The sequence below is a fragment of the Bacillus rossius genome, chromosome 6, assembly GCF_032445375.1.
Source record: "Bacillus rossius redtenbacheri isolate Brsri chromosome 6, Brsri_v3, whole genome shotgun sequence".
Taxonomy (NCBI): domain Eukaryota; kingdom Metazoa; phylum Arthropoda; class Insecta; order Phasmatodea; family Bacillidae; genus Bacillus; species Bacillus rossius.
This window is the reverse complement of record NC_086334.1, coordinates 16,223,840-16,251,809: the sequence shown is the minus strand read 5'-3', so window position 1 is coordinate 16,251,809 and position 27,970 is coordinate 16,223,840. Positions and strand designations below refer to the sequence as shown.

At 40.9% G+C, this 27,970-nt stretch overlaps 1 protein-coding gene across 2 annotated transcripts in view; it reads right to left on the bottom strand.

Annotated features, from left to right (window-relative positions):
* LOC134532717 (phospholipid-transporting ATPase IF-like) overlaps positions 1-25,226 on the bottom strand; it is a 104,711-nt gene extending 79,485 nt beyond the window's left edge. For both annotated transcript variants that reach the window (XM_063369491.1, XM_063369492.1), the window contains exon 1: positions 25,030-25,226. In XM_063369491.1, coding sequence (XP_063225561.1) covers positions 25,030-25,185 — 156 coding nt within the window. In that variant the 5' untranslated portion in view covers positions 25,186-25,226. The remainder of the gene's footprint in view (positions 1-25,029) is intronic.
* Positions 25,227-27,970: the final 2,744 nt, after the last annotated feature.

Genomic DNA, 27,970 nt, shown 5'->3' with positions numbered 1-27,970 from the left:
CATTTTTATATGCAAAGAACTTAAAATTAACACCATTTGAGGCAACAACAGGCCAAGCGCGAGTGATTTTTATACACTATTGCCGTGTGGAACGCAACCAATTCTTATTTTATATTGAATGTAGTATTAAGTAATATTTATCCAGTAAAGGAACACATTATTCTATAAAAAAAAACAGTATACAAATTTTTGTAAGTATTTATTTTTATTTCGATTTTTATTTAGATATTTAAAGTTAAATTCTTTTAAAAAAAATGCCGAGCGTGATAAATATACTGATTAAAAAAATACGCTTTTCAATTACCAAAATATCCGGACGCGAATCACATACGGAATTTCTGCACCCGCCGCTAGAATTCGCTGCCTGAATCGTAAACATTGCTTTGCCGTCATCAAACGCAGATGGCAGCACGAAACTGACGGAAATTTTAAACTATCAGACAAGCAAAAAATACTAGGAAAAATCCTAAACCCCGGCTTTGGAACTGATTTAATACAAATGATTTTATGAAAATACTGCCCGTCGTATTAAAATTCACTAAACAGTTAATACCACAAAGTTTCCGCAGACGTTAGAAGTTGCACTTCTATTGCATTACTAAAATATTAACCTTAAACATTTTATAACACATATAACACTAAGTATATGTTTGTACTTTTTTTTTTTGCTTAAACGACTGAAATCAGTATGAAAAAACTTCTTACAAAACAACCTTAACATTGTTGAGCTGATTCAACTTATTACATAAGATTATGTTATTGTGTCATTTCAAAAAAGTAATTTTTTTTACAGGGACTAGGTTTGAACCACGTCAAAAATTGCGCTTGAGCAAGCGCTCGCTCTGCAGTTGTGCTACCGAACCTATTGCCATCTTACAAAGAGAATATGTATTGTAATCATTGTTACGACAGTTTTCTTGCGTATTTTAAAACTTGCACTTACACTTTACTGTGACTATTTTTGTTCACCAAATATATCCCAGTGTAGTTTCACTATCATAAAGTTTCATTTGGCACACCAATACATTGGGTATCCCCCTTAAATTTTACGAAAGTGAATATATACTGGTTTATGTTGCTGCGCGTGGATTCCCCACCTTGACGACGTCGGCACCGTTTTTTTACGCATTTCCGTTCATTCGACTTCCGTTCCATTCACGAAATTGCTCCCATTAAATGCCGTCCACCGAGAGCTAAGATATTTTACACATCAAAATAAAAATAGAAATGATTTCTTGCGAGAATGTTATTAATTTGGCAAACGAATTTAACTTGTTATTTATGTAAAATGACCTGGTCAACCTTTAGTTTTAGTTACGATCATCTCTAGACTTTCGAAAACCTACCCCTCCTGAAACAAAAAAAAAATAATTGTTTCGAGACTTTCATGTAACAGACCTAACCTAACTTTAACTTTCACACCATTGGTAAGGAGCGGGGGAGGTGGGAACTATGCGAAGATGCGCGAGCGCAGATTTACGCGAGCGTCTGACTCAGGGTCGGTGAACGTTAGGTTTCTCCGGCGTGACGGAGCGGCGCCTGTGATCTCGACGGCGGCGAGTCGGCATCCATCTCTCCGGGGGCAAAACCGTTCCGTTTTCCCGCGACGTGACAGCGCGTCAGCCCGGCGGACGTGACAGCGTGACAGCGCGTCAGCCGCCATGTCGCCGCCGTTGCAGGCGCACGTGCGCGCGCGCCTCTTCTTGCGACCGGGTCCGACGACCACTCCGTGCGACGTCTTAGCTGTCGGTATACGGCACTTGGTGGGAGCTTTGAATATATATACTGTGCGAGAACCTTCTTAGTTGTTTAGGCCCCGCTAGGGTAGCCAATTAAATATGTAGAGCTACTTTCGTGCTGCTTAGTAGGCTCCACACACACACTTAAACGTTGGGCTGAATAAAACTGTGTAATAAATTAGATTTCTTAAATTGTGTGACTCTTCACTGGTAATGTTGACATAAGGTAAGTCACAGTTAGGTGTTATTTGATTGATATGGAACATACATAAATACACACTGGAGTAGGTGGAATTACAAATAACACAACACAACACTGTGAATATTAAATATAGAATTATTTTATTTCCAATGTAAAAACGATTTAAAAGATTTCAATCTTATTAATATATTTAATTATTATTCATATCCAAAACAACAACCTAACTTAACGGTGACATCATAGTAATTCAATAAAAGTTCAATTACCAGGAGTTATGTTGCGCACATTTAAATATTTTCAAAAGTCTTAATTCGGGTTCGTTGACACTACACAGTTTTTAATTAATGTTTTTTTTTTTTAGGGAACTTAAATCAATTTACCTCGGCTAGATAGGTTCAAAATCATCGGCAGAGCTCAGAGCCTCTCATCTATAGGACCACTGAGTCTGTTAATTAATGTGTAAATTCGTAAAATTTATGTCCAAGTATTATTTAAATCCTCTATAAAGTCAATTTAATTCATGAAATCAATGTTTATAATAAGTTTCGGCGACGATGTGACGTAAAAACGGGAGTTTCGTGATTCGTGCATAAGACTAGGGCACAAAAAATCTGGGCACTTTTATTACTCACGTTAATCACTCCTATGATATTTATCTTTTTAGATAAATCCTATTTAAATGTTCTGAACTCCCTAATGGTTCATAATTATCATCCACTATCCGGGATGCCTGATGCTAGATAGCTAATTTTCAGGATTTAAATTCGCCGACGTCACGAAGTTGCCGCTCATTCAGCTGGCCATTGTAGAACTCTCTTTCTTACTAGTTTCCTCAAAATAACCAGTAAGACTCACTTTTAAATGGTGGCCCGTGATTGGCCAAAAGGACCGTTTCAGTTACCTAATTTCTTACCGAAAACGTAAACTCCGAACGCAACAATTGCGCGGATAACAAAATTTCACTTAAAATTCAAATACATAAATATTAAAATTAATAATTTACATAATAAAATTACGGCGTTAATTTTACCGTTTACAGTTTTCAAGTCCATTAGTCCTTAGAGGGGTATCAACAATACCTCGTTCAAATAGTCCGGTAAAAATCCAAAGAATCACTTTTCCATAGACATACATAACCAAATATTGCCGTTTCTGAAAATAAATGATATTATACATAGAGCAAACAAAAATAAAATAAATCGTAAATAATAATAAATAATTAAACTGTCAAAACAAACATGTTGCAGTACAGATTTTGCCGCCCTTGTCAATTACATTGAACAGTGCTCTTTGACCTGTTCAAAACGGTGCAATGTGATTGGCACTTCTCTTTCTCCGTCGCACAATACACAACACTCTTCGTTGCCTAGCAACGCGCGCACCAAACGACAAACAAAAAAAACAACTTGAGAGAGACTACCTCTCCTCCTCGATTCGTTTTTTACCGTTGCGCGCCTGAAAATCGCGCCTTTTTAAACACTTTTTATCGGGTCGTCGCTGCTAACAGACCTGCGCGAAGAAGTTCACGGATTTTGCAGTGCAAAATCTTCGAAGGCTGGAACTGCTGCTGCTCTCCGACAGCTTCTGCCTTGAGCCGCTCCTGTTGAGAAGGACTCGGGAGGACTTACTTACTGTGAGTATGATTCACTAAAGGGATTCGAAGGGGTGCAATGTACACGTGAGTCAACAATAGGACGTTCTCCAGGTCACGTCACGGCAATGGGTCAACGTCCATCTGCGGTGATGACTGCATCCTTGCTGCGACTCCTCCTTCCTGCAGCGGACAGCGGCGTCGAGACGGCGCCTGTCCTCAAAACGACCAACAAACCTGGCCTGGTTCACCACGCGTCGACGGGGTCTGGCGTGGGGCGATGATGCTGTACCAGACAGCACGGCATCTGGCACTGCAGCTGACGTCATCAACTGCTGATGTGGCGGCGTCCAGCCGCCCTGCCTCACGACTACGCGCGAGACGGCGTCGTGGCGTCTGCGGTGCTGATTGCGTGGGGCGAGGTCACCACTTCCCACAAGGAAGCACTCGTCTATTCCCATCACTGTTAGGTACACAATCGTTGCGAACCGCACTACGTCTAGCTCACTCTGGTGTAACCTTCGCACCTGACTTAAGTATAGGTGTCCGGGTCTTAATCGATACCTAATCACTATGTGCGTACTTGTACTCTTGCAAATACAAGTGTCTGCAGGCAATACAACTTGTGTACTTGCCGCGGAACACTATGACGTCACCGTTAAAACAAAAATATCTTAAATTAACCTTAAAATTCCTAGCTTAACATATAACATTCTCATTATTAACATCATTGTTAGAAAAAAAAATAAATAAATACTATTAATTATTAAATCTCAATTCTTGCATAACAATGCCTGGTTATCAATATCCATTAAATTCAATATTAGTACTTTGCTTGCTACTAACATATCACATTGTTAGTTCGTACTTGATTAGTATGCATCACAGTGCATTTGCTTGTTTGTGTTCTCATTTCATGAGATTTCATACATTTCACCACAACATTTCATTATAGCGTATCATTATTGAATATCAAACATCACATGTTTTGCTTTTCATTATAACATATTGATAGCTAACATAATTTATATTCATTACTCAATGTTTGTAACTTACATGTTTACATTTCATTATTAAAAATATTTGCATTTAACTATAGCATATTTAGCTTGCAATTTACATTTGCATTTCATCACACTTGTTAACATTTCATCCAAGAATATATATCATATCATGTACATACTGACAATTAATAGTTCATTGTTATGTTTACATAGTACATACTAGCAATTGATCATATAATATAACATTTATATATAACTATATATATATAATAACATTTACATAACATACCATTAACCTTTCATTATGTTTACAAGTTATACAATCAAAATTTCATAGCGTTTTTACACATTGTTTACATTATCTTCTCCTATACAGAGAAGTCGTTGGTTTACACAATTACCAACTTAGTAACTTTTTCAATTTCAGTCTGCTGTGCTCAGCTCAACAGCTGTAGAGGCTTTATCTTCCTCCTCTCATCTTCCATTACTGTGTTTTCATCCCGTAGCGGTCTCGCTGGGTTGAATAATGTTCACATTTCATCTCATCTTGGTTACTATCAGTAACACATGAGTCTTGTAATCTACTGAGGCTCCTGGCTTCAGTGTAGCTAAGGTTCCTTTTACAAATCAGCTGTTTCACAAACATGCTGTATCAGGATAGCTTTCAACATAGGGTATCACATGTTCAATATCTTTTTCATTTCTTTTTAAGAAAATTTTCTTGCTTCTTCAATTTTATAACTTCTGTTAGGCGAAGTTGCTTGTGGACACTTGTTTGCCGGAGTATCTTCACTTCTCGTGACAAAGGGCTTAGATCCTGAGTTTTTCAGATCCACATTCTTCGCTATTCTTCACATCATTCGAAGAATACTATTCAAGCAACTATGACAGTGATGCGAGTGAATAGTGTTGAGACGACGTAATTTTCTCGTATAGGGGCTTCTCCCAATAAATTCTTAAAAATCATCGATTTCAAATTTCAGTGTTTTCATTTCATAAAATATCAATGCCTTGACATCCAAAGTTTAATAAACTAAATATTTCAGCTAAATCTGATTGGATTTGTATGCGAAATGAGTGCATACTTTTCTAACCTGCATTCTGGGTAGAATGCAATCCTAAAGATCATTCTTTTCCCTAAATTCATCCCAGAAATGGTAATAAAATAGTGAAGTTTTAAAATCTTAGTGAGTTCTTCTATAAATATTAGAAAATTTAGTGATTTTCTATTTTTCATCATCAACATAACGACGCCTATTGGATTACTCAGCATCATCATTAAATCAAGGTAACCTGCATAATATTACTCTGCTTGTAGTTGCAAAGGGTTATGTGCTTTTAGAGATGCTTTGCATGCCAGTGTTTATATATGTCTACACAGCAGGATGGGGTATCATACCACCTAGTTACATCGACACTAAATAAGCTTAATTTCTTCTCGTTTGTTAGTACACAGTACATACAGCTTCACATAGGTATAGGCTAGTCTAATGTTGTATATATATGTCTTAGTGACATTTGAGTTCATACTCATACGAGGAATTGTGCAAGCCAACTGATACATAAATACAATACACATTGTACACAGGTAGCTTCACAGGCTACAATAACATCTGTATGGGTGGCATTTCACTTCACCTCAAATACAGCAATATAGCGGGAATTACACTTCCGCATAACCACAGGGTAAATATCTGCATAGGTGGCATTTTACTTCACCTTTACACAGAAACAAGCGGGAATTACACCTCCGCTTAACATTACAAATTACAGTGGCTGCACTACGCCTCACATGGCGTACTAGATCACATAATCACAGTGACATACACTTACTCCTCTGTACAGTTCAGATCCTTGGTCTGAAACTTACACTTAGACTGCTCTCAGCTGTTTATGGTACTACACCTTGTACCATCACGAGGCATTCGCAGCTTAGGTCGGTACTGCTTACATAGTAGTAGGGCTCTTGTATTCCCTTAACTGCGTTATATTATAACGGCCTACTGGTCGGCCTGTTGCTGGCTCTGCTAGTGCATAGCAATTCTCTTGTACTATGTCTGTGATGACATAAGGACCTTCAAATAACAAAAACAATTTCTTGGTTACATGTTCCCAGGCCTTGCTTACCGGAGTTGTTTTCTTCAGTACCTGGTCTCCAATTTTAAATTTTGCTAATTTTGATGCTGGTTTCCTCTTGCGTCTGATGTCAGCTTCTGCTGTCAACTTCCTCTTCACTAGAGCTTCTACCTCTTCTCCTGTAGGTAGTTTTTCTTCTTCATTGGGGGTTTGTTCACATCGGGGTAGATACTTCGGGTTGATCGCCACCGATCTATTCAGGCTCATGGCTTCTCCAGGGGTAACTCCAATAGAACCATGTACAGTATGGTTAATAACGCACTCTACATATGGCAACTTATCTCGCCATGATTGCTGCGAGTTATGGCATAGCGTACGTAAAAGACTCCCTATTGACTTCATGAGTCTTTCCACAGGGTTACTTTGTGGATGCCGTACACTGATAGTTGTAGGTATTGCACCTAATTTCCTGACTCCTGTTTGCCACAAATCACTGGTAAACTGGGTACCTCTGTCTGACAATACCACTTTAGGTAAACCAATTTCTTCAACGAAAGTTTTTAATTTTTGCATAACTGCTTTTGCAGTTGGGTTCACAATTGCATATAATTTGGTGAATTTTGTGAAAACATCTTGCATCACAAAAACATACTTAACACCTCCCTTTGACTGTGGTAGGGGGCCAAATAAATCAACTGATAATAATTCCAATGGTGCTGTTGGAATGATTGGCTGCAATTCTCCATGCAGGTGTTGTCCAGGTGGTTTCACCTTCTGACATAGGTCACAGGCACTTGTGACCTTACTTACATAGCGTGACATGTTAGGCCAATACACTTGCCTCTTTAATGCTTCAATGAGCTTCTTGCTCCCTACATGTCCCAAGGCTACATGTAGTTCCCAGGTGATTGGTTGCCTCAAATCAGCTGGTATCACTGGTTTCCAGTGATCTTCGAAAATGCCTCTCTTCCTTGACTGGGCAAACAAAACATTTTCTGCTGACAAACAGAAATGTTGGTGAATTTTATTATCAGCTGACTGCTTCTGCAGCTGGTTGATGGTGTTTTTGCAGTACTCATCTGCCTGTTGTTTACATTTTATATCCTTCAGGATATCTCGGAGTTTAGGGTTGGTTTTAAATATTTCTGTGGATGCTGATGCCACTAGATACTGGAGTTTTTTAGTTTTGTACCCCTGAGCCTGAATAGTGGGTTTCTGTTCGGGGCGATCCAACTGAAACCCGTTCTAGTTTAACGTGCCCTGGTTGGCACGTCCACCTGGAACACGTTGTTGTTGTTCTTTGTGGTTCCAATTACTTGGTCCTGCGACGCTGGACACTGCAGCCTTGAACTCGGCTGCTACCGGGTTCACTTCCCCTCTCTGGTAGTATGCAGCTTGATGTCCTGGATGCTGCGCCTGGAATGGTGGTGGAAATGTCGCGTTCTGGTAGCGTTGCTTGTTTCCAGAGAACTGGCTATTATGGGCTTGGCCGCCATGATTCTCTGTCGTCTGGGGGGAATAATGGTGGGGTGGCATTCGGGTTTCTTCGTGCCGGCCCTGGTATCGAGGTTCCTCCGTCTTGCGGTACTTCCTCGCGTACTCTCTCTCGTCTTCAGACGAGGATCTTGGGCGTCGGTCACGGGACTCCCTGGGAGGCCGTACTTCAGGCGAGTAGGAGCGGCGGCGGTTGTCGTTGCGGTCGTCCTTCCTCTTGCGCTGGTACATCTCTTCATCGCTATGGTAGTTCCTCGCATTTGACCACCAGGTCTTCCTCTTGTTGTAGGGGCCTTTGCGTTGGCTCATAGCGTAACGGCCATACGAGCTTTGCTCCCTGCCCTTGGGTTGCCACGTCATAGTGTGGACAGCTGCCTGACGGTTGTCCCTTGGCTTGTTGTCCCTGTTTTGCCAATAGTTATTCAGGGGTGGCTGGCGGTTCTGCTGGGGTACCCTCTCGTGGTCCTCCTTGGGTGCTGGCGTCCTGTCCATTTTCTCCAGCTTGTCGTAGTTCAGGAGCCTCTCTCTGAACTCTGTGACGTCTCGGTACGTCAGGCCGGACAACTGCTTTTGGTAGCGCAGCGGCAACTGAGTGAGTATTGCCGCTACGAACTCCTCGTCCGTCATGGGCAAGTCGAGGTATCTAGTTTTCTCAAACATTGTTGAGAGGTGGGCTTCCAGCATTGTGCCCTTCCTGGGGTCATACCTCTCAGTATGGAGCTGGGCACGCAGATTGCTCTGAATGCGCAGACTCCAATACTGCTGGCGGAACATGGCCTGGAAGTGATTGTAGCTACTGGTGGTTGCACTCAGCATTTCCCACCAGTAGAAAGCCTGCCCTTTCAACGCACTGTTGAGGCATTTTAGTACCTCAGCCTCGCTGAGATTGAACGTGGCCGCATATTCCTCAAAGCGCTTCAAGAACCGTATAGGGTTCTCGGTAACCCTTCCTGAAAACGTGGGCATGGCCTCTGCCCAATGCTTGGCCGGGTGGTGGATCAGAGTAGCAGGGTCCATACTCGACGTGTTTACAAACGTCCTGCTACTTGGCCGATGAGTGATGGGGGTGACACGTGACGGTTCCTGGGGCAGGTGCTCAGTGTAGCACTCGGTGCCGCCCTGTTGCTTGCTTGTGGTGGGCAGTGTTGGAACAGTAGGTCCATGGCACTCGCTTGCCTGGGCCTGGCCTATACTACCAGCTGATGCAGCTGTAGGGCTCGGTTGGACAGATAGATTTTCAAACCTGTCCCTCAGCGTAGCTGTGGCCACCTCGATGTCACCAAGCCTACTCTCCAGGTGCTGGATGTGCTCACGCACCTCTTCCCTGGCGTTGGCCTGTCCTCGATGCTCGTTGGCCATCATGTTCCTCAGGGACGTGACGTGGGATTCCAACCCATCTACCCTGCTGTTGTATTGGGAGACCTGTTCGGCTATCTGCTGAATCTCCTCATGTTGTTGCAAGAGTCTAACCTCGATGCTGTGCTCGAGATTCCTTAGGCTGGCATTGTTCTGTTCCATGGCAGCATTGGTCTGTTCCAATCCAGCCCTCAACTCAGCCGTGAGATTGATGTTATTTTGCTCTAGTTTTTCAGTGAGAGCAGTGTTGTTTTGCTCTAGTTTTTCAGTGAGAACGGTGTTGTTTTTTTCCAATTTAGAGTCGTTCTGCTTCATCTGAGCATTTGTCTGCAGCAAGATCTGCATCAGTGACTCTAGTGTCACTGGTGGTGGAGTAGGAGTGCTATCCTGGGGTGCAATTGTGTGTAGGACAGTGTCATTTATGTTTTCCTGCTCCATGATTAGGGGAGATGTGAGCCGCCCTAACCTTTCCTCACAGGTGACTACAGGCGAATTCCCTGCAGATGATGAAGGATTCGACTCACTGCTTGAGGTTTGTGCAGTAGCAAACTCCTCCCCTACACTTCGTGATCTTTCTCTAAGAAAGTATTTGTTTTGTTCGTCGGCCATAGTGGTGTGCAAGGAAGTAATTGAAAAAAATAATGCGTTACACAAATAGTGCACTTGCACACAGTACTCGGATGGTACAGAATTTACACAAAAAAATTGTTGAGGTGTCCCTTAACCTCAAAATCGGCCCCACCGTATGGGCTCCAAATAAATATGTGCGAGAACCTTCTTAGTTGTTTAGGCCCCGCTAGGGTAGCCAATTAAATATGTAGAGCTACTTTCGTGCTGCTTAGTAGGCTCCACACACACACTTAAACGTTGGGCTGAATAAAACTGTGTAATAAATTAGATTTCTTAAATTGTGTGACTCTTCACTGGTAATGTTGACATAAGGTAAGTCACAGTTAGGTGTTATTTGATTGATATGGAACATACATAAATACACACTGGAGTAGGTGGAATTACAAATAACACAACACAACACTGTGAATATTAAATATAGAATTATTTTATTTCCAATGTAAAAACGATTTAAAAGATTTCAATCTTATTAATATATTTAATTATTATTCATATCCAAAACAACAACCTAACTTAACGGTGACATCATAGTAATTCAATAAAAGTTCAATTACCAGGAGTTATGTTGCGCACATTTAAATATTTTCAAAAGTCTTAATTCGGGTTCGTTGACACTACACAGTTTTTAATTAATGTTTTTTTTTTTTAGGGAACTTAAATCAATTTACCTCGGCTAGATAGGTTCAAAATCATCGGCAGAGCTCAGAGCCTCTCATCTATAGGACCACTGAGTCTGTTAATTAATGTGTAAATTCGTAAAATTTATGTCCAAGTATTATTTAAATCCTCTATAAAGTCAATTTAATTCATGAAATCAATGTTTATAATAAGTTTCGGCGACGATGTGACGTAAAAACGGGAGTTTCGTGATTCGTGCATAAGACTAGGGCACAAAAAATCTGGGCACTTTTATTACTCACGTTAATCACTCCTATGATATTTATCTTTTTAGATAAATCCTATTTAAATGTTCTGAACTCCCTAATGGTTCATAATTATCATCCACTATCCGGGATGCCTGATGCTAGATAGCTAATTTTCAGGATTTAAATTCGCCGACGTCACGAAGTTGCCGCTCATTCAGCTGGCCATTGTAGAACTCTCTTTCTTACTAGTTTCCTCAAAATAACCAGTAAGACTCACTTTTAAATGGTGGCCCGTGATTGGCCAAAAGGACCGTTTCAGTTACCTAATTTCTTACCGAAAACGTAAACTCCGAACGCAACAATTGCGCGGATAACAAAATTTCACTTAAAATTCAAATACATAAATATTAAAATTAATAATTTACATAATAAAATTACGGCGTTAATTTTACCGTTTACAGTTTTCAAGTCCATTAGTCCTTAGAGGGGTATCAACAATACCTCGTTCAAATAGTCCGGTAAAAATCCAAAGAATCACTTTTCCATAGACATACATAACCAAATATTGCCGTTTCTGAAAATAAATGATATTATACATAGAGCAAACAAAAATAAAATAAATCGTAAATAATAATAAATAATTAAACTGTCAAAACAAACATGTTGCAGTACAATACTGTATAGAAGTCGCGAGTGGATAGGATTCACTCTACGTTTTTTCAGGAGCGTATGATGAGCAGCTTGGGAACTTCACCGCTGCAGTGCGCTGCCGTAACGCCCTGTATCGTCTTAGGTTTTTATTTACACGTTAGAGCGCAGCACTGTCGCCCGATTTCATTCCCCGCACCACGCACCCTATCCTTCACTGCAGCTCAAGGTCGTTCAACGGGAGGGGGAAGGGGTGTTTGAAGAGTTCGACATTTGTCCGCTAGGGACCACCACAAGTCGATGCCCTAGAGATGGTGGCGATTGCGGCGGTGAATTAACCAACCACCTCAAACCGTATTAGAAATTTTAACCAGGGCTGGCGACTTCTATACAGTATATATATTCAAAGGTGGGAGCGACTTCGTGAAAGGACGCCTTCTTTTCACAGACGAGAGAGCAAAACGCCCGATCGTGCATCTTCGGCTTTTTTTTTTGTTCATTGTAAATGAATATACAACTCATGATAACTAATGGTCAATTAGGTTAGGTTAGCTACATTATAAATACTTTAAAACATTGTGGACTGTTTATTTGGTTAGGATAGCTACATTAAAGATACTGTGAAATCATGTAAAAACGGTTTCCCCCAAATAAATACACCTGTTGTGGTAAGGAAAAAAAAAGCGAGCATGAACTTCGGGGAACTTCGGGTGTGGCTATCTCGTCTGTGAAATGAAGGCTTCCCCTTCGTGAACGGAATGGTGCTGCCATCTGTGGCGGATGGCGTCAACTAAAGCTCGCAGAGAGAAAAAAAAGAAGGAAACTTTATTCTATTAACTGTTTAATGAATTTTAACCTGATGGGCAGTACTTTAGTAAAAATCCTTATTAAAAATCAGGTCCAAAAATTTTTATATTTTTAAGTCTCTTTTGCTTTTATCGGAGACGTAATGTTTAAAATTTCGGTCTGCCAATAAAATGATTCAATAGTTGACGTGGCTGCTCCGGCTACGAATTCAGGCGGCGGGTGCGGAAAATTACACGTGATTCGCGTCCATAATGTAGTTGAAAACATTATTTGCATTTATAAATATATATTTATCATGCCCGGCATTATTTTAAAGAATTCTACAGTAAATTTGACATCCGAGTATCGTATTATAAATGTATTTGCGAAACGAGAACGCATGAATTAGCACGTTACGGAGGTTAGATGTTACACATCTCTGGCGATACTGAAAGACTCGCCCAAATTAATAATATGAATAAAATATTTAAAATACAGAACGTAGCACAAGCTTGCTTTTGTGAGTGTTAAATTCCTGACAATTTTAGTGTATAGCGTAAATTATGTAAAAAAAAAAAAAGAACAAAATAATAATATTACACTTTTTTTTTCAACCTAAGGCGTTTCTACTCCAGCGGTGTTTTGTTTTTTTTTACTGAAAAAGTTTTCGACCTCTATTTATATAAGAATTTACAATGCAGTCTCTCAAGAATGCACTAAGTAAATTTATCAAAATCAAACATATTTATGTAGAAGAAATCACGGAATAGAAACTGGCAGCCACTCCGGTTCAACCGCAGATGGTGTGACACTGGCTTTAAAATCACCTTCGGATTCTTCACATACCATGGGCCCGCTTTCGCAGCGTCGTGACTTGAGGCAAAAAAAAAAAAGACTCCTTTTGATTAACCTGCGATGTTTTAGCTCAAGTTTTCCTCAGTCTGGCTGAAAGTTGCCTACGCTGTCAGAAATTACAGTAAGTTCACACTTTGCAAAGAGGTCGCCTCTCAAATAACCGAGAGGTTCTCTGTATAGATTGCAGTGTGGAAAAAACACGCCAATTGCCGCAAGCTCTGTTCTGGTTTCTGCGCGCGCTGTTGCCAAATATAACACGAACTTGAAGTTTAAGTTATGTTATATTATTATTCTTTTATCAAGTTCTTACCACAGTTTTCGTATGACTTCGTATCAAGTGATATGTGATAGATAAATGTTAATATTTTTAAGTTACAAGATGCCAATTTATTAAAGAAACATTATAACTTACTATATTAATGTTTAAAATGCTTATCGTGCACTCAAAATTCCAAAGAAGCACATCTCTTGAACTTCGTAACTTGAGACATCTGATAACAGCGCGCACTATTAGCCGCGTACTGCCTTCATGAGACGGTATCTACTTCCAAATAAGTATATCTTCGTAGAAACTACGGCGTATTCCAAATTCCCAGTTAACGTGTCTCGTTGTAAACATAACAAAACATCCATTTGAAAAGATTTCAAATTTTAAAGTTTTGTCTTTTATCAGCACGTCAAGAGTGAAAATCTCGAGACTTCGTGTTCGAAGTAAACCCGGTCCCCGTCTACTAAATTTACGAAGATCCAAAAGTTATTTGTAACCATTGTTTTTTTGTAAATGTAGGGTGGAAAAAAAAAATTAAAAGTGTACTTTAGGAATTTTAAAATCAGAATAGCAATTTTCTGTTATTGAGGATTTTCAAGATTTTTCATCAATCTCTGATGATTTGTGCCACATTTTTGCACTTAAATTTATGAGTTAAAAAAAAAAACAGCATTATCGGGGAGTCATCGGCTAAGAACAAAGCTTCGTGTACCTTCGGCAATGATTTCACTCCCCCCCCCCCCCCCCCTCTTATGGTGACCGAAGGTACAAGAAATGGGAAAGTTCCGTTTGTGGAATAAACGAAAATCATATTTTTTTTTTTTGACAATATGGCACATAACATGCCACAAAAATGTGTGAAAAATAAAGGCGGCACAACCCCCCCCCCTTTTTTTTACCAAAAGTATTTTAATGAAAATGTTTTAAAGACAGCGACAAAATTCGCGGTGGCTGTAGAGCTTCGTTCAATTAAATATAGTCCAGACACTCAAGTGTTCAATCGTAAATTCTTTATGATTTACATTTTTTTTTATTTTTGGGCTCCAACTCGAACAGACGAATGCAAGCTTGTGAAGCACTTTACACTGTACTGTAAGTCGTTCATGCGCTTTCCAACTAATTCCGTCGCGAAGAACGCGCAGCGGAAGTTTTTTCGAACGAATTCAGATTCTTCGCGTGCATTACATTTGTCTGCCCCAGCGGAGCTTGTTTACCGGCTCTAGCACACGTGCAGAGCAGTGGTGGCCACTCAGGAGAGAACCTGCCGAAGTGGTCGAGCTGAAGACTGTCTGGTTCCATCCCTGCCAGCCCCGCCGGACCGACTGCGGCTGGTGAGAACGGGGTCGTTACCACAACGCCGAACGTACAATAACGCCGAATGCTAAATTGACCGCAACGCCAACAGCTAGAAAACTGCTGTGTACCACAACGCCGAAATACAGTAACGTCGAAAAATATTGCTGCGAGGGGGGGGGGGGGGGGGGGGGGGGCACAGGAGCAAAATGAAAAACAACTGAATGAATTTGTGTGCTAACCTTACCTAACCTAACCTTTGTGGCAGTCCTGCAATGACATTTTTCGGCGTTAATGTATTTCGGCGTTGTGGTACACAGCAGTTTTCTAGCTGTCGGCGTTGTAGTCAATTTGGCATTCGGCGTTATTGCACGTTCGGCGTTGTGGTATTTCGGCGTTGTGGTGCGTCCCCGTGAGAACGTAGTCCTTCGAGAGTGGGATGATCGTCGTGTCTTCTCCTTGCGACCCGGTTCCAAACTACGGGAACCCCCCCCCCCCCCTCCTTCCCAAACACTTAACAGTTTCGCAACCACGCCCGATAATATCTCGCTTCTGAGCTAAAAAAAAGGGGGGGGGGACATTAAAAGAGACTCCCTGTCCACTCATAAACAGACCTCAGCTGTCTTAAGGCAACCGTTGCTTTTACTATTATTATTACATTTTGGGTATACGAGCGGACCCCACAGTTAAAGAAAAAAGATACTTCACACGCCAAGAATCCCCCCCCCCCCACCATTACATTTATTTAAAGTTCAATTTTGAAATTTTAACTCGCTACCTCCCTTACATTTGTTATTGTGTCACAAATTCATTCAGCATTTATTCGCATAGTTTAATATAAGCATAGCGTAAAAACTTCACGTAAGTCTCCGTAATTATCATCAGTCATGATATGACATGTGCCTACTGCCTAACTTGTTAGGTTTTTTTAGTTAATTACATTAACTATAGTCTTGTAAAATAGTCCTACTCTCAGGGCACTCTCATGCATTAAATAAATATACCTACATCTCGAAACTCAGCCGGGCCTTCCTGTTGCCTGGGTACCGGGGATTTTTTATTCCCCCCCCCCCCCCTTTATTAATTTATTGACCCTGTTTTTTTTTTGTTTTTTTTTTTTTTTGGTACAACACGTTTGATTAGGCATACCTGGCAACCTGCTTAGTGGGCCAAAGGTTTGGAGTTCAATTCTGGGCCAGGAAGGGGATTTTTTTTTTTAGTTTTTGTAAAATTTCCTTCGCACGTTGCAGTTGAGTCCTTTCGCCCTAACCGTGAAAAACGGGGTGTGAAACCTGAGGGTAAATCATCTGGCCCGGTTGACCTGACCACCCCACTGCGAAGGGGTTCGACCGATAGGAACGTGATTCTCTGGTCGAGATCCTAAGATCATCGCCTAGAGGACCGAGGCGTTCCGGGCGAGCTGATCCTGCGTCGGCTCCCAGATGCCTTCCGCGGCACGGACAACACTACCACCCGTCCTGAACACGGAAAGTAAATTTTCCATGAGTGGGAAAAAAAAAAGGTTCCCAAACCCTAACGGAATCGGAAAACGGGACTAGTGCCCAAAATTCATACATAAATTTAAAAGCACCATTTCATCTACATGGAATGTAAACTATGGAATGAGCCACGGGAGAGCTAAAACATGCACAATTTTAATCGTTCAGGGTGAAAATATAAGTCCTTCCTACTGCAAAACTAATTTAATTCAAGGCAATGCTAGAGTTCTGTACTGTGGTGTTTTTTTTAATTGTATTGTGTTAGAAATGTAGTTAGCCCAATATTTAATTATGTATTAATAGAGATTTGATATGTTTTGTCACGTACCGATTGTAAAACAGCCAAGAGCTGAATTTTGTCGTAAACAAATAACTAAATTACTACTACCAAAGTTGCAACACCAGCCACGATACTGAACACGCACACACACACACGCCCTGCTACCATCACGTATGCATAACACTGGCTAAATAGCACGGGCGTAAATCTACAGGATTCGCTGGAACCTGCGATCCAAGGGTTTTGAACGAGGGTTCAGACCGACACAAGCCGTCCATCTCACTGGGCGGTCAAATGCCTATATGCATGCAATAAGCGGGAAACATTATACTTAATATTGAAACATGGTTTTGACAGTTGTAGTTACGTCTGACGTCCCCGCGCCACCGAAGCGAGGGGCGATAGTAACTCCAGGGAGGCAGGCCCCACGCGTGAGGGTCGTTACCACAACGCCGAAATACCACAACGCTGAACGTACAGTAACGCCGAATGCCAAATTGACCGCAACGCCGACAGCTAGAAAACTTATGTGTACCACAACGCCGAAATACAGTAACGCCGAAAAATGTTACTGCGGGGAGGGGGGCCCACAGGAGCAAAATGAAAAACAACTGAATGAATTTGTGTGTGTTTCTTAAATGTATCTTAACGCCGAAATACCACAACCTAACCTAGGCTAGCATAACCTAGTCTAACCTTACCTTACTTTACCTAACCTAACCTTTTGTGGCAGTCCTGCAATGACATTTTTCGGCGTTAATGTATTTCGGCGTTGTGGTGCGTCCAGGGACGTCGGAAAGTTTTCATGAGTGGGGGGGGGGAAAGATGTATCACACTTACCTCAGTCCTAGAGCGGGGGGTCCGGGGGCCCTCCCCCGGGAAAATTGGAATTTTAGATGCAAAATTGTGCTATTTAATGAGTTTCCGAACCAAAATATTAAATATACCATTCCAAGAATTTGATGACATATTATGTATTAAATACTACTCTGACAGTAGATGTAGTAAAATTTAAATTCAAATACCATCTAGGAATTTGCAATCATTTTACAGTATATTGACAATCATAAATTTGAGTTTTCTAATCAATGTGATCACTAATGCAACATTTGTAACTACTGGTTGAGAAAAATACTACTAGGACCAAACATTTATTCTGGGAAAAGGAGGGGGGCGAAATGCTACTCTCGCCCCCCCCCCCCATGCATAACAGCACGGGGGCGACTCGCCCCTGCTGCCCCCCCTGTTCCGACGTCCCTGGGTGCGTCCCCTCGCGTGATCTGCGCCGGAGGACCGTCGGGTCGTGACCTGCGGCCTCCTGCGCCACGCGGTCGCCAGTCCGCCTGTTCCGTTCCTTCGTCCACGGCTCGGCGGCAGCGTCCGCGTCACGCGTCACAAGCCGGAGCGAGGCCATCACGATCTGCTCTTCTCTGCTTTGTCAAACTTCCAGTGGACGACAAGTTCGTGCACTGGTTTTCACCGATCAGATATCATTGTGTGTTTTTTTTTATTTCTTCAGGGTTTAATAGTTTAACGTGCTAAATTGTTCAACCTGGGTAACATTGGTGACAAGAGCAGCAATAAGAGACATACGTGTAGATGGTGCCATGTGCCCATTTCTCAAAATAACGTTGTTTGGGAAGCTGCACACGAGTTATTTATGAACGCTGCTGACTGAACTACAATGGCAGAAGGATCCCTTCTTCTTCTTCTTCTTCTTCTTCTTCTTCTTCATGTGTGTAACATCTTAGCTCTAGGTGTAAAGCATTTGGTGGGAGTGATTTCGCAAAAGTGACGGAAGTCAATGACAGCAACCACGGTGCTATCATCTGTGGCGAAATTTCGCGAACCATCCAATGTTCACAAATACAAAACGTTTAACTTAATAGTATTAACTATGTAGTTAATTTTAACAATACGGGCAGTATTTTAATAAAATTTCTTGTGGAAAATCAAGTCATAATCTAGGGTTTTGTCCCTTTCTTTTTTTTAAATTCTTTTTTCGCTTTTATCGGAGCCGTTTCACCATATACTTTGAAATTTCAGTCTCCAAATGGAATTATCCGACAGTGGACGTAGCTGCTCCGGCAGTGAATTCTAGCGGCGGGTGCGGAAACTAAGTGTGATTCGCGTCCCCAGTAATGTAGTTGAAAACACAATTCGCGTAGATTCATTACACTCGGCATTATTTTAATGAATCCCACGTTGAATTTCGTGTCGGAGTTTCGTATCATAAGTGTATTTGCAACAAGAGAACACAAGAATTTGCTCGTTACCGAGGGTTAGATGTTTACACATCAAGGACTCGCTCACGTCCGTAACAGAATGCCAGATCCGGTGGGGATGTTTCTCGAACTGGTATCCCGCTGAAGTCCGCTATCCCTATGGGAAGGTTGACGAGGAATGACTTATAAAGAGGACTTAGGATTTGAATGCTCAGGTGCGGTGGGGGAAACAGGAGTGCCATAAACAACACCCGACCGCCATCGGAAACGTACGCCATGTCATCCGCAATGCGTGCGATCCGCTTCCCCCCGTGGCCCGTCTAGGCTGACGAAAGACCGGAGCTCGAAGCATATCCCGCGTTACGTCAACACAATTTTTTTTTTTCCTTTTTTTTTTCGCGCGCGCTATCTTGGCCGAGAGAAATATGACTGGAGTCGCTTGAAGCCTTGGGCACACCAACATTGTGCGGTCATGCACAGACTCATTTCTGACTCAGGCCGCAGTGTCGGCGCGAATCAGGTCTGCGTGGAACAGAAAGAAATGCCGTCGTCAACATTTATCTTCTTGTGTGTGTGGGGGAGGAGGGGATGGGGTTTGTAACGATTGAAGATGACGTTCATCTAACTCTTTGTTATGCTTGATAAATTAGCAGACCTCGATGGGCTACATCCACTTTCAATGCACTATTGTGCTCAGGGGCCGGTTTTCATTGTCACGTATGGAAAACCATTATTGTGGGTAAACTGACTTTTTAGAACAAGTCGTTATAATTAGTTTCTATGTGCGCAGCAATTCATTATTTTACTGACGCCAGTATAATTATGTAACATTTCAATATGAGTCGTAAATAATCCCATGGTAGTATTTTTAAGTTACAATTCTTTAGGCGCGTTATTTAAAAAAAAAAGTTATGAGTGGATTTTCACGATACGCGCGCAGCATGCAACAAAACTTTACAGGATGACAAAAGGCTACATACAAAAAATAATTATATATGTATCCCCTTTTAAAGTGATTGCTTTTGAATACGGGTCCATAACATGAAATTTTAATTTATTGTGAATTTATTGTGATTTTCAATTTTAATTAAAATTTTCTCTCGATCATTTTACAAAATTAAATAATTAATTTTATACACATATGTTTTTATTGCATATTGAGTATCTATTAATTTTTTTAATTTGAATTTATGTATTACCAAATGTACTTATACCACTCCAGTCCTTATTTTTTTCTCTTAAATCGTTCACTAATGACTCTCACATTACCAACCACAAAGCATTTAACCAAAGAAATTTACTTTTTCCCGAACAATATCACGATCTAGGTTCCCCTTAGGAATCTTTGGGTTCAGGATCTATGACCCTTTAATAAATTCATACTTTTAATAAAATATTGTCTGATTTTTATTTTAGTGCAATGATATTCAATGACATACAAATTAAGGATATCTATAAGACTTTATTACAGATGTAATGTGGTGTTCGCATTGGTGTCTAAAACAATGTAAGGTTAACCTAGTTGATTCACAATACATAACCATCTTTGGTTCGTAAAATCGTGATATTAATTTACATAAATGCCCATCTAATGAAATACACACAAATTGGCATTATTTGAAGTGACAGCGCCAATCAACGCAAATAAGAGATTTACCACTAACGAGTGTCTTCAAGAATCAACTGATACATTGAAACACACATGGATACAGAAAAAAAATTAACATAAATGTAGGTACTCAAACAAACATTTACCTAGGTCTCCCGATTCCTTTACATTTATTTGCTACACGTTATTTAATGGCTATGCATCATATTTATTATTTTAAGTATTCGCATTACACAGGCATATACAAAACACAACGATCTTTTAACGAACGCGATTTAAAAAAAAAATCAAAGACTCACACTTGACGGTGTAACATTTTTTGATTCGCACCTTTATTTAAAAAAAAAATGTATTTGCTAAGTGGTTCCTTCAACATCTAAAATGTTAGCGAGTCAAAATAACTATATTAAGAAAGTAAAAATGCAGATCGTTTACATTAAACTATTACATTATTAAATATATTAAATATAATATTACATATTAAACTATAACATTATTAAACATCGTTTACATTATCAAAAATTATTAAATTTAGCTCTGAATGTGAACGACACTCTGATGTCGGTAGAGACGGAATCCTTGGTGTACAATAAGCGCATCGGAGACCCCAGCTAGTGACAGGCCTCTGACCGAGAAGATATCAGGAGCACTGCATATTCCATCAGCAAAGCTGCGAATCCAGCATCGGGTCTTACCAAAATTCCAAAGAAAACGCTTGCCTTTATAAAGTCCCTTTTGGCTCGGCCTACACAGCCTCAGGTAAATTTCGAAGTTAAAATTTCTTTTGGAAAATTCTGGAAACTTTGTTTGTTAAGCAACCTATCACTTATGTTCTCAAAAACTCCGAAAGGACCCTTTCCGTCGTCAGCCTACTGAGCTGTAAACTTTTCTGGCTAAAATCCTTCCACGGAATAAACTCTGCTGTTTAGACAAGTGACATTCGACACCCCAGTTGATATTGGCGGCTTGTTCCTCGTCTGTATATTCATCTTTATGACCCATTCTTGAAGGGATTTTTTTCTTCTCTATGACAACCAGTGTAAACTAGCAAAGGTGCAAGTCCGTCCAATTGTTTTAAAGCAAGCATCCACATTGCAGGACATGCTACGCGGCCAAAATGTTTAGCATACATATACATATTTGTTTTAATTCATTCATCCAGAGTTTTCGCAGAATTTATAATTATCTCGATAAAAATGCTCCAGGTCATTATTTATATTTACGTTCCATACGGATAAACTTGCGGACTTTTTGAGTGGCTGAACTTTAACAAAACTAAAAATAAATACATCGCATACTTTTTGCATAATTAGCTGGCAAAGTTGTATTTCTAATGTTTTTGTGCAGTATGGATAAGGAGAATTAAATGTAATGTAAAACTGGATATTTTTATAGGTTTAAAACAAATATTGCTGGATGCTATGTGATATGGTTACGATTCTTTGAGCTGGTTTTTTTTTTTTTTTTTTTTACATTTTAACAAATTCAAAATTTTTATTATTTTGAAAATTAAAAAAATCTAAATAATTCAATCAATTTTACTTGTATACATATTGCACAAAAAAGTTAAAAATTCAATTTTGGCGGCTAATTATGCAAAAATTTGTTCAAGTTATGCCATTATAAAAGTCTACAAGTTACACTGTGCTAAACGTAAAAATAAAATAATGACCTCGAACGGGACAAACACCCTTGAGTTCTTTGCTGTGGCGATAGCGAAAATCATTCAATCAAAAAAAATTAATCATTCCGGTCAGTAGAACACTAGGCAAAATTTATTCGCAGACGTTTCGTAATGTTGAGTAAGCGCGAATTGAAGGCTGTAGAAACTCAGTGCCTCACTTTCTGACCTTGTTATTCAAGGACGCCGCCCGCGCGATGTAATGAAGTTTGCGTCGGAAGGGGGGGAAAGGGATTGTGAGCGATGAGGGGAGGGGGAGAAAAGGATTAAGGAGGGGGAAGCTCTGGCGGGGCGTGGAGCGATGGGCAGCCTTCTTTTCACAGACGAGAGAGTCAAACGAACGATCGTGCATCTTCGGTTTTTTTTTTGTTCATTGTAAAAACATATGGTGGTGTTGATAAAAGGATACTAATGGTCAATTAGGTTAGGTTAGCTACATTATAAATACTTTAAAACATTTTGGACGGTTGATTTGGTTAGGATAGCTGGGAAGCCTACAACTCACGTAGGTTCGGTTCCCTACCACGTTCGTGCAACTTCGGATTTCTCTCAGAAATTGAAATTAAAAAAATCGATTGGTTAGGTTAGGTTATGTCAGGTTAGGTCAGTCACAACATGCTTGTTTTCATTGGAAACTTCTGATTTAGCGGCTGAAGTGGCGTTGATACCAAAACGCAAAACTTCGGAAATCTTCGGAAATTCTTGCAGGAAACCGAAACTACGTGAGTTGTAGGCTTCCCTAGGATAGCTACATTAAAGATACGGAAAAAAAAAACATGAACTTCGGGGAACTTCGGGTTCTGGCTCTCTCGTCTGTGAAGAGACGGCTGCCCGTCGAGCGATACTCGCTGACCGCGCCATACCAGAGCCTCCTAGCCCGCGCGAGTGACCTCATAGCGGTGACGTCTCAGACTCCGGGTGAGACCGCAGCTGGAGCCCACGTGCGACTTATTGTCGCGTCCGTCGCAGGGCGGCTCATACACGCCGTCACCCGGTACCACCCCGACGGACCTTACAGCCTTATACATCAGTTTTAAAACAATTTTATTAAAACATGCGCCATCGCAACTCTGCACTGTTCTGTCAAGGAAAAAATATTTCAAGAACGCAAATTAAGAAATAAAAATGCAAACATAAACCCCACAGAAAACAAGCCTAAATCAGCTGATATCAAACAAGAAAAAAAAAAGATCAACCTAAACATCAGGTATTATGAACACGAGTTCGTTCGTGTCTGATGACGGGAACGGATGTCAGTTCCCGAAACGTCGAAACCGTTTTGTCGTAGGAAACATTCTGTGTTCGTCGGTGTTGTCCATAATATCTGTTTATCTTCATCGTTGTGTTCGTATATTTGCTGTATTGTCTGTCTGCATTTGCTGTTATTGTTGAAACTTGTCTCGCCGTTGCTAGCCCACTGTGTTCCTCATTGCTGGTATTTTTTTTTTCATGACTAAATTACTTCCACGGAAATCTTTTGCTGTCTGATATTCAAGTTTGAATGAGTTCGTCTGTGCTGTCGTCGTTGTATTGTCCATGCCAAAGTACAATATTATAATTACCAATATTACCAAAGTAATAATTTTAGTTTCAAAGTTGCATTCAGTAAGAAACTAGCCAAGAGTGTTATGGCTAGTTCAGCGAGTGCCGACTATGCAGGACGAGATAAATTCGCTCACTCGCTCAAAAAAGGCATTCTAAGGATGTCATAGTCTTAATACAGTGGAAGCGTGGAGTCGAGACTTCTGGGAAACAAAGTACTTAAATAATAAATAAAGCAAAAGATTGGCCGAGTCAGGTCAGCTACATTAATACTATGTACGTTACAACTTTAACAAAGATGTTACGTATTATTAATGCAGCTGCCCTAACCTAACTCACATTTCACTTACGTAGTGATTATTAAATTCACTGTCCAGAAGCAGCAACTCTACACGTTTTCCTCTTATTTTTTAATCATGTTGTTTTTAATTATTTCTATGATTTTTATTCATCGATTATTATTGACAGAAGTGGGCCTACCGTTTTTTTTATGAAAAAAAAATTTCTACCTTGATTGTTTATAGATCCTTCCAGAAACAACAAAAGAGTAGCGATAAATGTAGACCATCATACTGCTTTACACGCTGAAGCGAAAGCACGCGGAAAAATAACTCGTTAGCGCCGATTACACTGGACGAGTTCGTCCGCAACAAGGGCGTATCCAGGGTGAGGGGAAGTAAAGACAAGAAATATATATTAACTAAAAATTACTGAAAAAAAAGTCTATACAGTATGGTCCCTGGTATTTAATACTTTAGAAGAAACTAATAACCAAATACTGACACCGATTCAACTGTGTCAAGAAATAACGAGGCTGTTCTCTCCCATAAAGAGGTTTAGTTCCAAAAAAAAAAAAATATCCCCCCCCCGGCCCCTTCTCATTTTATTTTGAGTTGGGTACGCTCTTGTTTAGCAAAGTCTGGATTCTCGAGCAAGCAGCCAGTAAACTAGCTTAGCGTCGCAAGAGAACAGCGACTTTGGACAGCGGAGACATATATTCCTCTCTCCCCCCTCCCTTTACCAAAAATGTGAGAACGCAAACACTTAGGCTGAAACAAAAAAAAAATTAAACCCGGTTTAAGATCAAAGTACGTAAAATTCAGAATGTAACTGTACAGAAATATATATATTTATTAAATTTTTAAGACATTAATTACATTTTTGAAAAATACGTTGTTTTTTTTTTTAGTTTGTGATAGGTTTTTTTTTATTTCAGTGCTTTAGGAGTAAATTTTAGATCATGTATTATTTCAATATGGTAGGTACATATATTTCCAATTAGAATAGCTTTTCTTGGAAATAATGTTCCCCCCACCCCCCCCCACGACCAGTAAGCTTTCCGACGGCCCGGCGCCGGCGTTGAGGAAACTCGTGTCGGAACTCACCCTGAGCGCGGCGAGGCGGCGCGCCACGGCGCCGACCAGCTCCTTCCACCTGGGCGGCTTCAGCAGCTGCTGCTGCTGCTGCTGCTGCTGCTGCTGCTGCTGCTGCTGCAGCCCGCGCCGCCCCGCGGCCAGCGAGTACGAGCGGCGTCGCGCCATCGTCGCCAGCAGCGCATGTCCCGCGCGCGACGCGGCACCATCTGACCGCCGCGGCGGCGCGACAGTCGCGTGGGGGGTCCGCGCGGGGCCTTATCGGCCTCCTTGGAGGTGTGGGGGGGGGGGGGGAGGGGGGTTTGAGTGGACGATAAAAACCGCGATACGCGCCTCGCCTCTTCTGGCCACAGCTCGACCGGAACCCAACTGCCCGGGGTTTTCCTCCAGAGAGCGCCGGTATACCCACTGGTTTTCCTCCAGAGAGCGCCGGTATACCCACTCAGCGGAGCCGTGGATTTCACTAAAAACATCCGGGGTTCTCAAGCGACCGAGCTGCGACGGGACCTCGTGCAGTTAGGAGCTCGTAACTGCGAGCTGTGCGCTTCGACAGCCCCCTCGCGGCACTCTGCGGACACCTTCGACGCCGCGGCCGGAGGAAAGCCAGCCGGAGACTGGCGCCCGGTTGCCCGCTGCGTGTCTCTCTCCGTCTCTCTCTCTCTCTCTCTTTCCCGTCGGCCCCCAGAGGCGGTCGTGCCAGCCTTCACCTTGTAGCGGCGAGGTGTTTCTGGAGAACGGGGAAAAGGCTTCGTGCGCCCCCCCCCCCCCTTTTCTTTCCAAAACACCACGCAACACGGGGCCCCCTTCCACTTTCCTGGCCGGGCCGGCTCGGGGTCGACCCCCCCCCCCCCAGGAGCACATCCGGGCAGGGTGTCCACAGTTAGTACTTTCGTACTAGATCTAGTACTTTTATAAGTTTTTTTTTAGTGGTCAAGTACAGATCTAGTACTTTTTTTCTTTAATATAATATTATTACAGTAACTCCAATATGTTTTATTATTGAGCGTAATTATTTTTAAAAACTATGGAATGTATGTGTGTGTTTGGTGTGATATATTTAAGTTAGAGCATTGCAATGTCATAATGACTTCCTAAATTGTTAAAACCATAACAAATTATAATTTAGTACTTTTTCTTTCATTCAAATCTAGTACTTTTTTCTCGCCTAAGTTGGTACGAAATATTTTTTTCCTTGTGGACACCCTGCATCCGGGCCACACGTCTGGTGCCTAGCAGATCGTCATCACACAATATCTACGTGAAGCGATGCTACACTTACGAGTAGGCTCTTTAAATAAAGTTACCTTGTTCGCGATAAGTGTACGTGTATGTATGTTCCCTATGGACTCCAAAACGGCTTGGACCGATTTCAATGAAACTTTCAGGCAATCTTCAGATTAGCCCAGAGGGTGATCCTATGAAGTTTGGTAGCGATCGTATCAACATAATTTGATTTTTTTTAGGCAATTTTTTTTGTCATACCTATTTTCAATACAAATGAATACAAAATTAGAATAATTTTTTTTTTTTTTAAGATTTCTGAAAATTCACAATTAAAAGCGATATTGGGATCGCTAGTCTATACATTTGATAGGGTAAAAAAAATTTGAAATATTTCATGAATTCTAAACTGCAATAAAGTCATATAACTTTAACCGAGATAAATACTAATAATGTCATTAAGAAGCCATAAACGTTGAATTTTTTATATTGGAATGTTCCATTTCTACAATTTAATTCAATTTCCTGTTTCTAATACAGCCAAAATGTTAAAAATGATGGTTTTGAGAGCTATTAATTCCGGGTTTGGGAGGGAAATCAACATTTTAATGAATGTTTTTAAATCGTGAAAATCTCAGGAAGTCTTCACGTAGAGCCAATTTTCATGTAAATATTAAATAATGAGCTGGTAGGTGTCTTAATTTGCCCCCTTCCTAGAGTTACAATTATTATTATTATTTATTAAAAGAGTAACCAGAAAAGCGAAGGGTGACATCATTATGTAAATTAGGTCCTCAATCGTCTCTGGGAAAGTAGAAAGTGTGTAACAAAGTTTTACGTATTCGCCTTTCGTGATTTAATAGATACCTACTATGGTGAGAAAAATAAGTTTCTTGGGCCTTATGTGAAAGACCTGAGATAATTTTTTCCAGATTTTAATTTCTTTTCTTTTTTTTATACTTGGCCTCGTACGTTTTAGTATTTTCATATTTAAATGTTTTTCTAACAACTTAGTGCACAACTTTGAGACATATGGGCGATCTCATTAATAGAAAAGGATTGAAAGATTGAAACCTAGCGTTTAAAATATTTGCAAAGTCTTGAAAGACAATATTTTTTCTTAGACATACAGTTCGCATATAGGCGTAGTTGTTTAAAAAAATTATGTTACAACGCAGTTCACACACTTTTCGGGGGTCAACCATCGCACCACTGGTGTCTTCAAAAGTTAGCATGCCACACCCGTGTCACCGTATTTTTAAACTCGACCAGTCAAGGTTCAGCAAACTTGTCGTAATGGCTGCAGTAATATTTACGACCACTAGTTTTCTTTACGTTCGTTAAGCCGTACAGGTCTTTAAAAAAAAAAAAAAAAGTCGTCAGCTTTCGTGAAACACACATAAAAGTAGACTAGTCATCGGAAAACTTCCGTCCGTCTGTTTCACGTGAACGCCTCAGCTGGCCTCAGGGTAACTAAGCCCGCGCCGTAGAGCAGTTTAACGCGCCTGGCAATTAAAGACGTGACGACGTGACGCAGAACGTTTACGACGGAACATTCGAACCGAAGCGACGCGTCCAGGCGACCAAACTAGCCCGTCCACGAATGTCTGACCTTCGCCGGGCATTGCTTCGAAAGACACGAGCCAACACGCGTTCAAATTGTGCTACTCACATATTTATGGAGACAACACATCATCTGCACAACCATCACAGCCTAACAACTACGGACTGC